Source organism: Musca domestica, unplaced genomic scaffold (genome assembly GCF_030504385.1).
Source record: "Musca domestica strain aabys unplaced genomic scaffold, Musca_domestica.polishedcontigs.V.1.1 22, whole genome shotgun sequence".
Classification (NCBI taxonomy): domain Eukaryota; kingdom Metazoa; phylum Arthropoda; class Insecta; order Diptera; family Muscidae; genus Musca; species Musca domestica.
Genome location: NW_026712262.1, coordinates 5,546,168 through 5,563,210, shown reverse-complemented (window position 1 = coordinate 5,563,210; position 17,043 = coordinate 5,546,168). Strand labels below are relative to the sequence as shown.

The window sequence follows — 17,043 nt, the reverse complement described above, 5'->3', positions numbered from 1 at the left end:
GTGATTTAAATAGAGAATAAAAGCGAAATAATAAATAGAAATGCGACAGCAAATAGCTGCGAATGAATATTGATGACGTGGGAAGATATTAGGTAATATCGGAACCTTGGAGGTTTTTCACCACAAAAGTTGAAAATATACATATATTTATATGAAGAGAAGCCTGAGTTAGGGGAGTGGCTCCTTTGTTGTGTCCAGGACATAGTTATACAATCGGGAATAAAATGGCTGATGAATTAGCTCGCAGTGGTGATGAGGCTGTCAAATAACTGATAAGCTATTATGTCAGTAGCTTTAAGAAGCCTCGGTACGGACGGTAGGCATTTTAACTGGCCACTGCAGCATCAGATATCTGATTTCAAAATGGATAACAGTGGCCCTGACTATTGTGAGACTTTGTGGGAATGAATAGCCTATTACTAGCCTTTCACCCTACTCAACTTAAAACCCTTAAGTCTTTTTGTAGAGGATCGTTGTTAGTTTGTAAAATAGTTGCCAGACTTAGTTTCTGTGATTTAGTATTTGTAGTGTTTAGTTTTAGTGTAGTTTAGTTTAGATACTTTAATTCTTTTTAATTGTTAAACCGGCTGATGCTCTAATGTAGCCGGTTTCCCAAGTCTACTAACCCCCTTGTAATCCGGACTATGGGGTGTACGTTATGAGGAGGTGGCCCTCTCGGTCAGCAGAGGCGGGAAAGTGAAGCGTTGGGAACGATCGAGAAAAAAAGGTGCACCCTACGACTCAATGAACGGGGTCAATGGCGGAGGCAGTACTTTGGACAATCTATCATTCTTAAGTAAGTGAAGAGTATAGGAGGTCGGGCTATAACCACTGATTATATATCACCCCGGCAAAGTTTCGAATCAGTGGACATCCATATACCAAACAGGGACATCTGGTCCTGGAACACACCACCTTTTAACGGTATAGCTGTCTATACCGATGGTTCAAAGATGAAGAGCTGGAGCTGGAGTCTTCTGTGAAAGCTTGAATATCCGGAGATCCTTTAAATTAAACAACGACTGCAGCGTATTTTTTCAGGCAGAAATCTTTGCTATCAGAAAAGCAATGGAGCTGTTGGAAAATAGAATCAATAGACCGGTGAGGATATAGGCCGATAGCCAGGCGTCCTTGAAGGCTCTTAATTCTGTTACAATCAAATCTATGGCTGTTCTGGAATGCAGAAATGCTCTGGAAAAGTTTAAGACGTCTGTCGTCAAACCTTGTTGGGATCAGATCAATTGGCCAGAGGCGGATCTGAGTCAGTAGATCTAGAGATGGATAGATCAGTGAAGCCACCAATGTGTCATTTCTTCCAAGTATTACATAAGCACTACCTTGGGAGATTTAATCAGAACTGGAAAGGGTTCTAATATCTCCAAAAAAATATGGCCTGGAATGAATGTCACTCATCTCCTTGACGAAATCTGACATAAAGCTTATGGAAGGCGTAATTACAGGACGCTATAACAGAAGGTCCATGACTTCAAAGTGAATGCTGCAGGCTCTGTCAGTACGTGGAGGAAAACGAGACGGTGGAGCACTCACTCTGCCAACTCTTTATGGAGTCAGACAGAGGCTACTGGGTATGCAAATCTACCCATCTTGTCTTCTTTTTCTGAAACCGAGCCAGCAGTCATGCTTCAATTAGCCAGAAGATTTAAATGGCTAAAGGCAACACGCTGATCACAACGTGGACACACTTTCATGCTCCTCGCTTCTTCATCTATTTCTTCTAAACATTTCCTTCTGCTCTATTTTCTTATGTTACCCTCATTCTACATTGAACTTCTTCTCTAAATAGGATGAACACAATTTACGGAGTGCAGTGGTATTGTTTTAAACAACCACGAATCCTTTAACCTAACCTATTATTATTCTTAGGATAACCACAATGGACCAAAGGGTTCGAAATGAAGCAGCTGGCGAATCATATGTAGCTGCGCATTCTTAAATCAAACCAAATCAACAGCAACGCAATGAAGATTGAACGAGGGTTTTAATGAACTGAGCTGAGGGAGATGAGAACACAGCTGAATGTGTCGAGGGAAATATTATTTCGACCACGAACCTACCACCTACTACCGACCACGACCCTAAGATCCTAGGAGTCACATTCGACAGCATGTTTAAGATCTGCGAGAAATTAAAAAGTAAACCCAAATACGAATGCAGGTGCTACGCAGTGGAAGAATATCCAAACCTGACAGAATGCTGCCCTGAGAACTGCAACAGGGTGCATCCTCATACACCAGTTGACCATCTACACTAGGAACCGAAAGTCCATCGTGTGCGGTTTTGGTAGTAGTTATTAGTGGTCTAAAATGATATTTTCCTCAAAACAAATGAAAGATTCAATTTACATTGTTTTAACGAACCGCCTCCCAAGTGATTCGATTGTTATGTCTCCGTATATAAGTATAAGTCTCCGTCAAATATAACAGATTTCCATTTGCATGTTCGTCGTACATGGAGATCATAACAATGAACTTACCTTTGCCATCGATGACATTCACATCGCCGCCCACCAATGATATTGTGGTCGTTACACCGCCAGCATTCGATAATGATGATAATGCATTGGTTGTATTGTTGTTGTTGCTATTTGCGGTGGAGGAATTTGAGGTTGCGACGGAATGTGTCAACGCTGCACCACCGTGGATTGGAGTCGTAAGATTTGACGATTTGGTTGATGAGGCTGCAGCTGCTGCCTGCGCTGCCGTACCTAATAGATTAACGGTATGACATGCAGGCCCGGAACCCAAGGCGATATCATTTGCATTGTTGTTTTTATTGGCATTGCTATTGTTATTGGCAGGATTGCTACTTGTTGCTGCTGTATTACTAGCATTAGACAGAGGTTGCTGTTGTTGTTGCTGATTAATGATGATTGAGGTGTTGGTGGTGGTAGCATTGTTTTGTGTTTTGGATAAACTTGTTGCAGAAGAACCGTCCAAGTCCAGACGCTTCTTTTTGGGATCACTGCAAGAACAAACAAAGAAAAAAAAACAAACATGATCAACCGAAATGAAACATCTAAAAGTGACATCTCCAACTTACCTAACATCTGAGTTGCAGTCATTGTTTGTTGATGCGGCACTTGCAGCACCAGCACCCATAAGACTTTCGACCTGTGCTACTTTTAGCTTTTGGCCCAAGAAATTGCCAGCCGTTGTTGAGGTAGTCGGTGTAGTAACATTATTGGATGTACTTGTTTTATTGCTGGTGGCGACGGCGGCAACGCTTGCAGCATCCATTGGCGTTCCGGCTGCGGCATTTTTACCATTACTGCTGCTGCCCGTGGATAGTTTGTCATTGCCAGTTGTGGACGATGACGCCGGTTTGTCTTCGTTGTTGATACCTGTCGTCGCTACAACTGCTGTTCCTGTTGCTGTTGTGGAAGATGGTACAGTTGGTGCCAAAATTGGGGTAGCTGTAGCACTTGGAGCTGCCATTGCAACAGCATAACAAGTTTTGATGCCATTGGGCGTTGATAAGGGCGGATGATTTGAATTTGTATTTGTTGTAACAACAGTCGTCGAAGATGACGTCGATACTTGCGGGTTGCTGGTGGTAGTGGTGGGAACTGACCCACTATCCTCGAGCTTCTTGGGTACAGCAGAAATCTGATCACCACCAGACGTCGTTATCGAGGACGCCGCTGTATCCACGGTTTTCTTGTCCTCTTTTGCTAGGACTCCACCTGTCGTCTCTGATGCTTTTGTATCTTCCACATTGCCTTCAGCAGACGTTTCCGCAGATGCTGCTTTCGTTTTAGCTGCAGTTCCAGTGGATGCCATCGTTTCGGTCGTCCCGGCTTCGCTTGATGGTTTGTCTGTTGAAGTCGTCGTCGTTGCCGTTTTGTTGCCACCCGGCGTCGAACTTGAACTCGAACCTTTGTTCTTCGTTCTCACCGAGGTTGATGCGCTGGTGGTTGTGTCCGCCGCATCTATGCCTTGGGAGACTGTTTCAACATTAGATGTTGTCTCGTTCTTGGCAGCTGCAGCAGAAGCTGCTGCCTTGGCTGCGGCTTTGGCCGCCTCTGCTGCTGCTTTCTCAGCTGCTTTTTCTCGTTCAGCCCTCTCGCGCTCTCTTTCTGCAGCAGCTGACCGCCCACCGGTCTTCTGCTGCTGTTCTCTCTGCAATCTCGTTGTAACACCTGTCGTCAGCGAATCTATGATGCACTGAGTCTGTTGCTGTTGTGTCTTCTGCAGCGTCTTTGAGGCTCTGGTTCTCTGTCGCGATTTCCGCAACAGCTGCTTGTAATTCTCGGTCTTTTTGCTGAGGTAGTAGTAACGGACACAGTCCTGGGCCGATTTTCGGTCCAGGCTGGCTGCTATCGCCCCAAAGTTTTTGGGGTGTTGCAGAAATTTCTCTTTGAAAATCTCCTTCTCACCGGTTGTCCAGACATTCAAGGCGCCTCGCTCCTTGTGCACAGCCACCATGTCTTCGACGAGACCATTCTCATTGTGATAGACAAATTTGCGCTGATGAGCATCATACATAATCGGTGGTATAATGGCGTACGACCTCATCTTCTTCACTTCCATAGCCTGCTCTTGCAGGCCGTCCATAATTTCTTCGTAGTCTGCTTCGGATTTAATGCGCGAACCGACACGATTGAATCGTTCCTTGTCCTCGCGCTGCTTGCGCAATTCCGTAAAGACTTTTTCGAAAAATTCCCGATTTTTAGCTTCTCGAGCTTTGCGCTTGGCGCTCGCTTCCGATTTGTCTACACGCTTCTGCCACTCGGCAGACATTTGGGCATATGTGTCCACCAGCTTGGTGCGGTGTACATGGCGATCGTGCTTTATTTTGCGTATGTACTCCAGCAGTGGGGCTTTTATTGTGGTCTGATGGCGTTGCAGCAGAGTCGTCAGATGTTCTACATCTAAGGGCTGGTTGTACAACGGTAACAGGTTGCGTTCGCCACAGTTGTCGAGTATGGAATGTTGTGCGGCGGCCGTTTTACGGTTCGCCATGTAGATTTTTTGGGCCAATGTTTGGGTACGCCACGAATTGGCGGCATCGTCTTCGACATCGGCCAAAGCTTTTTTCCTTGCCGCCTCGGCCTTCTCCTGTATCTGTTTGGCTGCGGCCAGTAAGCTCTTCTCCTTCTTCCGCAGTGATTCCAAGGAGCTATCGGCCCCGGTGATCTCTGTGTCCACCTTTTGGATTTGCATCAATAGATCTTCTTTGGCAGTGCGTCCTCTATCCTCGGCATTGTCGGCTGGCAGCGTAGGTGATATCGCCTCCACTTGGGGATGATAAGCTTCCGTCGAAGATGACGTAAGGGGAGCGGTATTTGTCGTTGCACTTGTGCTGGCGCTTGCAGCAGCTGGTAATGATGGTGAGGTTGAAAAGTTTGATGTAGGACCAGAAGCAGCCGCAGATGTAGCGGACGATGATGTCTTACTTCCCAATGTTGTGGTGGAATTTGTTATTACATTCAATGCTGTATTTATCGCCAGCGAAGTTGGTGTTCCCCTATTCATTGGAGGTGTGGGCACTGTCGCAGGAGGAGGCAGTTGTTGTGTCTCCACTTTCAGTTGTTGCATTGTTAACGCTGAGGGTGGGGCAGGCACAGGCGCTTGAGGTTGGAGTGGAGGTTGTTGCTGTTGATGCTGCTGCTGTTGTTGTTGAGAAGGTACCTGCTGTGGAGGTTGCGGGGTTAGGTGAGTCGGCGGCAATACCGATAAATGCGTGTGTGGAGGCAGCGATGGATGGCCAACGTGGTCAGTAGAAGTGGATCGCATTGCGTTCGCAGCAACTGCAGCACTCTGAGCTGCTAACAGAGCTGCTGACAGACCCACTGCCGGTGACGGTTGACGCTGTTGTGGCAGCGGAGGTTGCTGTTGTGTATGCTGGTGTTGCTGCTGCTGATGTTGTTGTTGACTAGGCGGAGGTGGTTGCTGTTGTTGTTGTTGGACATTCTGTACTTGATGTGTTGTAGGTGGCAGGTGATTTGAAGAATTAGTAATGCTTTTTGTAACATCACTCAGTCTCAGCTTCTTGTAGGGCTGTTGTCCGCCCGGGTCTGGTGGAGGAGCCTGAGGCTGTCCACCGTGCCCTCGATTGGCCGTCATGGCGTTGGCATTGGCGGCAGCTACTGCAGCTGCAGTACCCAGAAGATAATCAGCATTGGAATATTGTGGTTGCTGGCGATGAAGAGTGGACAAGACCATGCGTTTGCCACCGCCAGTCATTATGCTGCCCCCACTACCACTCACCGGCGGCGGAGGTTGCTGCAGCTGTCCCGCCGCTGAAATATTGTTGGCATTGTGTGGTGAACTACTGGGACCAGGCAACCCCGAATTTGATCCAGTCGCCGAACTGGGCGGAGCACTGCTAAGCAATTGCGTTGACCCAGTTGACACGCCTTGATGAGTCGCAGGTGGATGGGCAAAATGCAATGTATCCAGACCATGAGATGCACTAATGCTAACAGGAGGTAGCGTAAGACCTTGAACAACGCCAGTACTGCCGGGTGGTGGTACGCCTCCTGCAGCGGCCAAGGCTCCTGATATGCGGTAATCCGAATGCACGGCTTGCAGTGTTGATATTCTAGTGTATGGACTATCGCGATACTGAGCTCCCGGACCAAGGCCATAGGGACTCTGCAGAATGAAGCGATTTGGGGCTTCGCGAACAGCATTGACATCGGTGTATTGGGCATAGGCATTGGCAGCAGCTTGCGAACCGGGTCCAGGCCGTGGCGGTGACAATGGACTAGCTGCCGAACGTGAGGATTTTTGTTGAAGCTGTTGTTGTTGCTGCTGCTGCTGCTGTTGTTGTTGTTGTTGCTGTTGCTGCTGTTGGTGATGATGATGCTGTTGTTGCTGGTGCTGTTGTTGCTGGTGCTGTTGATGCTGCTGGTGTTGTTGCTGTTGCTGATGCTGTTGTTGCTGATGATGTTGTTGCTGCTGATGCTGCTGCTGTCGCCGTTGCTGATCTTCCAACAATTGTTTCATACGTTCCTGCACATGCTTGTCGCGGTGTTGCATTTTCTGAGCATCTAACTCTTGCTGGTGTTGTTGCATACTTTTGTGATGTGGAGGCCCCAGGCCTCCACTGACGCCCTGGGTATACGATGATGCTGAGGCGTCGGCAATTGGCCTGTAAAATCAAAAGAAGAAGAATAATAGCCGATTATTAGATTTGTTTGTAAACAGAACTATGTTAAGCTGTTGAAAAGAAATACGCTACAACAGGGCCTCAATTCTTGTTCTATGAAAGAGTGAAATGAAAACTTTTATAAAGGAAATAAATGTCAAATGAAAAATTTTATAAAGGAAATATTTTTCATTTCATATTTTCATGGGACAAGAATCCAGCCCCAGGTTGCAATAGAACTATAATATGAAAATACCGGAATCTGTGGCACCAAATCATAGTCAGCTGGTATTTTCATGAGAAATATTAATTTCTGAGTACATAAATATGAACCCAAGATCCATATTAGATCGGATGGAAAACATTTTAAGATTGTTGTCAAAATACATTTTTGTTTTATTTGAAATACAAGGAAACTCAAATCACAACTTCTGATGTTGTCAAAAGTGTTGTCATGGTTCGACCTTATATGGCTCTCCGATGGACAATATTAATAAAATTTATTAACATTTAGAAAAAAAAAAATAATAACCAGACATAAACCATACCCAATCAGAAAACATGTTTTATGTTTGAATTTTGAATTTTAATAAAAATAATAATCAGTAAATATTGTACATATACAAGAGTATTTTCAACATCAAATTTCTTACATTTTTGTGATTTTGGTATTTCTTACAAAATCCACTCCCAATTCCCCTTTTAGGTATAAATTTTGCCTTACAACATTGGTTTGTAGAAACAAAAACGTCGTTTTTGTTAAATGTTAATATAATATTTTTTTAATTTTATTTTATATAAAAATAGATTTATATTTTTCAGTACATAAATAACTAATATAGACTAAAAATAAAAGATTTCTTATATACTTAATAACCCAGAAAAAACAAAGAAGTCCCAATTTTCGTTCTTTTCCAACCAAGAAGGTTATGTTGTAAAAGCAAACACTGTCACGAGCTTTCAGTTACACAAATAATATGTATAAATAATACAATATCATATAATTTGCAGGCATTTTTACAGCAGACAATAAATGCACTGATTTCGTAAGAAAAACAGCATTTATTGTGGCATTTGCAGTCGGGGACGTTTGGCGGCCACTGATGTCACTGCTCCGGTCTGTGGTTGATTAAGGTTCTTGGCTTGAGCCTCAGCCAGCATTGCAACGGTACGCCTCAGATCATTGATTTCCTCTTGCATTTTGTCATAAGTGGGCCTTTTATAAGAAGAACAATATCAAATAATTAATAAATATATATATTTCTGGGTGGTGGCGTTGTATATGTGTAACATGGCGCATTTGATGTTTACTTCGTGCCTATATTCACTCAGATTATGAACTTTTTGTATTGACGTTACTCTGGTTGTGGATAGTTCTACATCGTATGCACACACAGTTAGTAATTAACATCTCAGAATTATCCACCTTTAATTATGAATGAACGGATTCAAAACAAAATCAAAAGTCAATGTCACTATCGAATGCTTACTTCAATTTTAGTTGGGACTGAAAATATTTTTAAATATTTAATAATTGAAATACTATATAAATACTGGTTTGTCCTTCAAGTTCGGTTGGGTTCCAGGCCATTACAATGTTCCAGGTAAAGAGACAGTAAATGAATTGTCAAGACAGGCATACGAATCAACTGACATTGAAGTTGAGAACTCGGTTAGACCAACCCTGTGTGTCTTCTTTCGTGCGATACAATGCCTAGATGAACAGGGATGTAATGTCCCTAAGAAAATCTGACCTCCGAGAAAAGGACAAGATCGCCAATCTCAATGGCGAAACCTGACCTAAGACTTGTGGTGGATATCATCAAGGGTCACTGCCGCATTGGAGCCATGATATCTAAATGGAGTAGCGACGATACTAATTGCTGTAGGATCTGCAAAGATGAGCAAGAAATTGAAACAGTCGAGCATTCGCTCTGTCACTGTCCAACTCTCATCAATGTGAGACACAGGCTTGTGAGAGAGAGAACATAATAAACGATCTATCTTCATTTTCCAACACAGAACCAGCAGTTATTCTTAAGTTAGCCAGACAACTATATTATGACAAGCATTTGATAACTAAACTTAATTATCGTCGAGGTATCAATAAAAGTTCGTTAGAATACAGTGGGTAACCTGACAGCAAACCTTTGGCACTAATAGGCACGAGGTCACACAAACCCCCAGCGTTAGGGGATCCTCTTTATATGGGAGATTTGGATAATTCGCCACAGCAGGAGCTTTGAGAGTAAAGAAGCATTCATTTATTGATTCTCTTGCATCTCATTTTTTCGACATGAAAAAGTAAAATATATAGTAGTGCAAATGCAAATCGCCTGTCAAGGATGTGTGGTCTGCTCCAAAAGTAGAGGCTAAAATACTAATCACTCTGACCTTCTACTTCAATTTGGTCTTGCTAGGTATGTAAGCATAACCCCCTTCAAGGACTAACAGTCTTTGATTTTACGATTTAGAATAATACATCGGTCCCCACTTGACATTGACTTTTGATTCTAAAATTAAAGCCACTGCTGGCTGTATTCCTGTCATCTTACAACACATCAAGCGCATTCCTATACACACATACACAGCAGTATCAGTAATTTTATATGATAGTTTTATAGCATACTTAGCATACTCAGGAACATTTAAAGCAGAACTGGGACCACCAACAGGAACTGGTTTCGATTGTATATTCATTACGGCGGGTTTGGTTAATTGTTTGACACCAGCTGCGACAGAGCTTGCTGTGGGACTCTGTAAATTTGCTAACGGTATCGGCTGTATAAAGGGAGGTGTTGGATGTGTCATAGCGCCAGCAGCATTTGAAGCAGTTGTATTAAGAGGAACTGTAGTGCCCCCTGTTTCTGCACTAGCTACAGCTGTAATCTTCAAATTGGGATGCATACGTACTGGCAAATTTATGGAGGTATTTGGATGTATTTTTGCCGCTACCGGGGCAGGAGTGGTTGTCGAGGTAGCTTTAGCAGTGGTCATAGTTGGAATATGTGCAGTGTTGAGCGATGCTAAGGCTTGCTTATCTCCACCCATTGACCGGTTTAATTGGTTGGGAGGAGGCGGCTGTGCCGGTGGATTAACTGTAGACACCACAGTAGTTGAGGCTGCTGTTGCCGTTGATCCTTGACCATTCATAATTTTCCTTAACATTTGATCGGCACTGTCTTTCTGTGTGGTCAAAAGCTTCTGCATTGTTGCCGGCTCATTGTTGGTGATTTTCTTCAAATAGGATTCATCCGTGTCGACGACAACATAGTTAACAACATGGACATGTGAATTGGGGACAATGCGAAAAATCGGTTTGGTATTTGGATCTCCGTTTGGATTCTTAATGTCCATAAGTTTGGCCGACTGGCCCTCAACTTGAAAAACGGATGTGAAACCATTAACCAATATGGGTTTATCCATAACCTTGGGTTCCGAAATGAATTGTGTGGACTTTCGTTTCGGCACCATGGAAATTAGTTTATTCACATTACAGTCGGGATTTTCACAGCGTCTTTCAGACGTTTGCACCTGTGGGGTGGTGTTGATGCTGCCAGTTGTGCTAACGCCAACGCTTGGTATGGCAGTCTCTGTTGAGTCCATCATTACTCTAAAAGATATGGCAATTTAATTGATTTATAAAAGAATCTTCTTTTTATAAAAAATTCAAAATATTTACTCTGTTCTGCAACAAACACACACAAAAACAAGTGATTGTCAAACTATCGTTGTTTATGCCTTCCTCTTCTTCTTATTTTTAGTAATGGTGTGGTGTATTTGTTTCGGTAGTTTCCCCAGTGCAACACTGCGTGGTAAATGTTAGTTTGAAAAGCACTGCTTTAGCGAATCTTTGACGGTTTGCACAAAGATGTGGTTTGTGTAGCAAAAGACAAACAATATTGTCCCGATTTCAATTATTATTGCAAATATGACGACTATTTTTTATTCCATATCCCCAGCACTGCACCGTAGTTGTTTTCGGAAATTTCACTTCCTTTTAATGGTGCAACATCTTCGGCAAACAGCAGAAACCTCAGGCGATAGTAGAAGATTTTCTGTAGTTATTTTTCCTCAGATCTGCAGAGTACCAAGCAAAACTGACGATTTTATGGATTTCTGATGAATTGAACTCGTCGTATTATTTTTCTTGAGGAAAATAGCAATTTCTCTTGCGTTATGGAAGCTTTGCAACTGCTTGCGTCTTGTTTTCCTTATGAATGCCTCACGCACCAAAGAATAAATGCCAAAAAATGTGGTGAATTCTTGTTGACAATTGCCTGTCTGGGGTTGTAAAAAGAGACAACCATATGAGAAGTGTCATTCGCAAAAGAGAAAAGACAAAACCGTTTCATTAAATTTTCATGATGGCCGACTAGCCAGCAACACATTCTGGCAAACAGTTTGAAAGTAAACGGCAAAGCAAGAGTCGAAGGTATAGTCATCCTGCTCGATTTCGTGCAACAAATTTATAATGGCTGACTATTGAAACGGTTCAGACTTGTGGACGCAACCACAACGTGTTGTGTGTTTTGTTTTCATAGTGGTGAGTTCTTTTGTATGAGGGAGGTGGGTTGCAATCAGACCGGGTTCGTTAACGTTTGATGCAAGCATGTTGCTGTTGCAATAACTTGTTCGATCAATGTTGTTTGAGGACACAAATGTTTTTTTTCTGGTTGTTTGTGGTTCTTGTTTGATGTTGGAGCATTTTAAAGCAGGTTTTCTTTACATTGTTGTTGCTGCTGTTTGTGGTAATGGTAATTTGCAGAATTTTTATTAAATTTTCTGTACGACTTTTTTGTGGATACTTTTGTTTTTTTTTCTACCGAACAACTTTTAAAGGAAAATACTTTGCAACGCCTCAAATAGGGATTTTTATTTAAAAAAAAACAATGTTTTATGCTATACTTTCTATTATTCCATTATTAATATTTAGTATTTTTTAATCATTTTTGCATTTGAATTGAAAAAAAGATCAACAAAAACATTGGACAATTTAGACATTTCTGATCGTATTTTCAAACTTCAATGTTGCAGCAATATGCTCTGTTCTAGAACTACAAGAGAGTAAAAGTTTTTACTACGATAACCGATTTCCCCCCTTTATGATATCGAAGAGCATTTCAAAACTAGTAGATTCTTGCAGGTACTGGAACAGAGCAATAGTATTTGTATCCTAGAGTATTGTAAATTTAATTGATGCTCTGTTCCACAACCTGCAAGAATCTACTAGTTTTGCATTTTTTTTCGATACCATAAAGGGAAAATCTGTTATCGTAGTAAAAATGTTTACATTCTTGTTGTTCTGCGAAAGAACATTAATTTTTAATTGAAAAAAAAAAATTAACGCCAACAAATAGTTTACACAAAGGGCACACTAGTCCCCCCTTAGCGTTGCCACATTTGTAAATGATTTTTCTTTAATTATTCGTGATTGAAGAATGTTTCCATGAGAAAATAAAGCTGTTTTTGGGAATAAAATTCCACGTGGACATAATTTTTTTTTCTCAAATTGTTAAATATTTTGTTGATGTCAAGTTTAGTTTCTTGAGGGATCCAATGGCAGACATCTGAGTTTCCTTTAGAAAAATGGTTTCGGCCACACATTGTAATTAATATTTTCCGATAGCTTATCAATGCTTCATTTCCTTCGCTCACTCAGGCAATTAGTTATTTTCCTCAATATTCCACCAAAATCTATTATTAAAATGAAATTCCCATCTTTAAATTTGCAAAATTTCTTGAATTTCGGCCTCTTTTTTCTCTCTCTTTAAAGTACGACGACGACACTCACATCAAATCCCAAAAAGAAACAACAAAGTTTGTGAAAAACGCCCAAAATTTACGACCCTGGACGACATCCATTTGAGAAAAGTTTCTTCTTTTTACGACAGCAACAACAACAAATACACACCCATACTCCACCAATAATCTCTAGGCAACAAAGAAGAAAAATTATTGCTAAAGTCCCAGAAAAAGAAATGAGAACATTAAGCATAACAAAAACAAAAAAAAACCAGTAAGGAAAGCTCAAAAGTCGGGCGGGGCCGACTATATGATACCCTACACCACTATGCATATTTAGTAGAACTCTCGTAAAAAGGTTTATGCAGGGCATTTCAGAGCTCTATGAGATATTTGGTACAAAATCAAAATCTATCTAATTCTATCGTGCATTTTACGAACTATAGCTATCTCTGAACCGGGTTTCTCCAAATTTTACGTATTAGCTTCTAGACTGGTGATTTGGGCTGATATTGACCATTTAGTGCACATTTAACCCGAAATCGGATGAAGATATATATGGGAGCTATATCCAAATCTGAACCGATTTCGATAAAATTTAAAACAGCTATTCCTGTGCTCCATCTAATACCTGGTACCAAATATCACGGTTGTGGAGTGAATATTACGAATGTATAGGACTAAAACTCTAAATCGGATGAAATATATATATGGTTGCTAAATCTATATCTGAACCATTTGGTGCACAATTAACCCGAAATCGGATGAAGATATATATGGGAGCTATATCTAAATCTGAACCGATTTCGATAAAATTACAAAAAGCTATTTCTGGGCTGTATCTTATATCTGGTACCAAATATCATTCTTGTGGAGTGCATATTACGAATGTGAGAGGCTTAAACACCAAATCGGATGAAAGATATATATGGGAGCTATAGCTATATCTGAACCGATTTTCTCCAAATTTGATATACTTGCTTCTAGGCCGAACTCGGTTGGGTGTGCCAAAATTCAGGTAATTTGGACTGATAGTGGACATTTGGTGCACATTTAACCCGAAATCGGATGAAGATATATATGGGAGCTATAGCTGTTTCTGAACCGATTTTCTTCAAATTTGTTGTATTTGCTTTAAGGCTAATCTCGGTCACATGTGCCAAAATTCGGGCCATTTGGTCTGATATTGGCCATTTGGTGGTCAATTAACCCGAAATCGGATGAAGATATATATGGGAGCTATATCCAAATCTGAACCGATTTCGATAAAATTTAAAACAGCTATTTCTGTGCTCCATCTAATACCTGGTACCAAATATCACGGTTGTGGAGTGCATAGTAGAAATGTGAGGGACTTAAAGATCAAATCGGATGAAAGATATATATGGGAGCTATAGCTATATCTGAACCGATTTTCTCCAAATTTGATATACTTGCTTCTAGGCCGAACTCGGTTGGGTGTGCCAAAATTCAGGTAATTTGGACTGATAGTGGACATTTGGTGCACATTTAACCCGAAATCGGATGAAGATATATATGGGAGCTATATCTAAATTTGATCCGATTCTCACCAATTTCAATAAGGTTCGTCCTTGGGCCAAAAAAATATTGTTTGGAAAATTTCATCTCAATCGGATAATAAATGCGACCTGCATTTTGTTCACAAGAATACATGGACAGACGGACGGACGGACGGACGGACGGACGGACAGACGGACGGACATGCATAAATCGACTCAGAAAGTGATTCTATGAAGGTTCTCAAAAGTAACTATGGGTCTAACTCGTTTCCTTCTCCATGTTACAAACAAATGCACAAAGACATAATACCCTTACCACTATGTGGTGTAGGGTATAATAAACGAAAAAATGGCAAACAAAAATCCATTAAAATTCAAATGGAAACTTTTTAAATTATTAACGAACAGAACATTGAAATAGATTTTCCAGCAACACGAGACGACAGAGATCGCAGAAAGCAAACAACAAGAACAAAGAATGTGCAACAGAAAGAAGAAACTTGAGAATAAAAACCAACAAATTCTTGAAAAGTATGGCGAAAAAAACACATTCAACGGTGAAATGATATAAAAGTGGAAGAAACAACTTTTTTTCATTTCCATTTAGCCATGGAGTGCGTACGTAATGGGAATCGTGTTGTGTGTGTGCCCGCTAATGTTTAAGTTTGATGAAAGGAAACTCATTAAAATAAAAAGAAAAACAAGGCACAAAAAACAAAACATTGGTAGAAGGGAACTTTCAAAACAATTTCAAACACTCACATGCCCATATTCACACAAGTGAAAATATCGATTTTTCTTTGCGAGTTTTCTTTCCGTCTTTGTTGATGTGGAGATGATGGCGTTGTTCTTATTGTGCGGCGTCGATCCCCCCCCTTAAAGGAAACTTTTTTCGTTTCCAAAGTGCCTACAGAATTCGAAAAGAACAACAGCCTAGCCAAGCAACAGCAATATGAACAAACTTTCCAAACCAGAGTTGCCATTTTTCTTTTCAAATATTCTCTGCAAAGGATTTATTTTAGAGAAACTCTTTTGTTTGGTTATTTAAAAAAATGGAACAATTTGGATCTAAAGATTCTTTTTTCATTTAACATCTGCATTGGACGGACGAACCATCTGTGACTTCTTCAAGAATGAGATATTTTAATTAATTGCAATGTTTTTTATTTATTTTTGAAAATTTATTTAAATAATTAATGTAAAATATCGACCAAGAAACAATAGTGAGGTTTACCGTTCAGGATTGTATTTTAAAACTTCTTTGTTTCTCCACAGATTTATCAATATAACACATGCCATTCTGAGAGAGATGTTATTTTGGTCAGATTCAAAATGTTGTTTAGTTTTTAAATTGAATCATTTTTTTAGAAATGTTGTACAATTTGCAATTTTATTAAAAATATATAAGAACTTTTTGCCACAAGTGGGCACCTGTATCCAATTGTCAGGGTGACCCTGACCCCAGTCAATTTTATCTGTTAATTTCTAGTCGGGAGGTTCCCCATACACACTTTATATGTCGAAGAGATTTCTGTTGTTATTGGTGTCTAATTGTGGACAAACACACTGACATGGTTTTATTTGTTAATTAAAATAATTTTAAGGTATTTATTACGTAGTTTTTTTTTTTAATTTTTGTTTAGTTTAATGTCTAAAATGTCCACCCTCAGGCTGGACTTAGGAAGGAAAATCCCAAATTTTTATTGGTTATCCAGTTAGGCGACATAAGAAAAAATTGCATAAATATAAATATTTTAAAATAATATTCAAAGAGTTCTTTTGACAGTTCTTAACTGTTTCAAAAAGTTCCTGATAACATTTTTGCTAGTTTTAACATAGTTAGAGTCTTTTCAATTTAAAGTCTCCAATATTTATTTCCTTTTTCTTATTGTACCTGATTTTACCTATATTACACCCGTTGTAAAAGTTGCCACATTTTACTTAATTTTCCCGACCGTACCCACCACACTACCACCTTCCAATTGGCAATCCTTAAATTTGCAATTCTGTTTTGCAAAACAAAACAAAAAACCAACAATAACAAAATAGAAAAAAACCAAAAAAAAAGTTTTTGTTTTGTTTGATTTTGCTCATTTTCATTTTTTTGCTGATAGTTTTCATGTAATTTATATGCGAAACAAGAAAACTTTTACGCCGCAAGTACTATAAAGTACAACAACGCCGTACGTCGTCCATACATCCATCCATCCAACCAACCAACCATTTGACATACAAACAAATCGTAATGTATGTAGATGGATATACAACAACAACACTTATTTACACAATACAACACCCACATTAAGCAAAAAAAACGCGAAAAAAATACAGAACCCATAGAGAGCTAAAAACACAATCATCAGCAACAACAACAACAAAAAACGACGGCTACGTCGTCGTCTTCTTTTTTATTCGACTACACAAACACGACGTCGACGAAGACCATCGCATCGACACACAAACTAAACAACGGCAACAGAGCATTGACAGCGGCAGCCTCTGACAACAACAAATACAACGGCAACAACAGCAAACTAATGTTAAATTTATGTTGAAATTTGGCAACAGCGCCTGTATAATGAATGACTTGAAAGTTTTGTTTTTATTTTTTTCTGTGCTCTGCTCTGCGTGTGTGTGTGCGAGCATGTTCGCATTGTTATTGTTG

The 17,043-nt window shown here is 40.4% G+C and overlaps 2 protein-coding genes across 8 annotated transcripts in view; both read right to left on the bottom strand.

The window, feature by feature from the left end:
• The window catches only part of LOC109612913 (uncharacterized), a 206,019-nt gene that overhangs the window by 39,991 nt on the left and 148,985 nt on the right, over positions 1 to 17,043 (bottom strand). For all 7 annotated transcript variants that reach the window (XM_059122947.1, XM_059122948.1, XM_059122943.1 and 4 more), the window contains 2 exons: positions 3,061 to 7,116; positions 2,495 to 2,982 (listed from right to left, as the gene is read on the bottom strand). In XM_059122947.1, the coding sequence (XP_058978930.1) occupies positions 2,495 to 2,982; positions 3,061 to 7,116 (4,544 nt within the window). The remainder of the gene's footprint in view (positions 1 to 2,494; positions 2,983 to 3,060; positions 7,117 to 17,043) is intronic.
• Positions 7,678 to 11,370, bottom strand: LOC131802602 (uncharacterized). The gene is made up of 3 exons (XM_059122951.1): positions 10,796 to 11,370; positions 9,743 to 10,726; positions 7,678 to 8,329 (listed from the first exon to the last, which is right to left on the bottom strand). Exons 2-3 carry the CDS (start codon positions 10,720 to 10,722, stop codon positions 8,176 to 8,178), a joined length of 1,134 nt encoding a protein of 377 aa, XP_058978934.1. The 5' UTR covers positions 10,723 to 10,726; positions 10,796 to 11,370; the 3' UTR covers positions 7,678 to 8,175.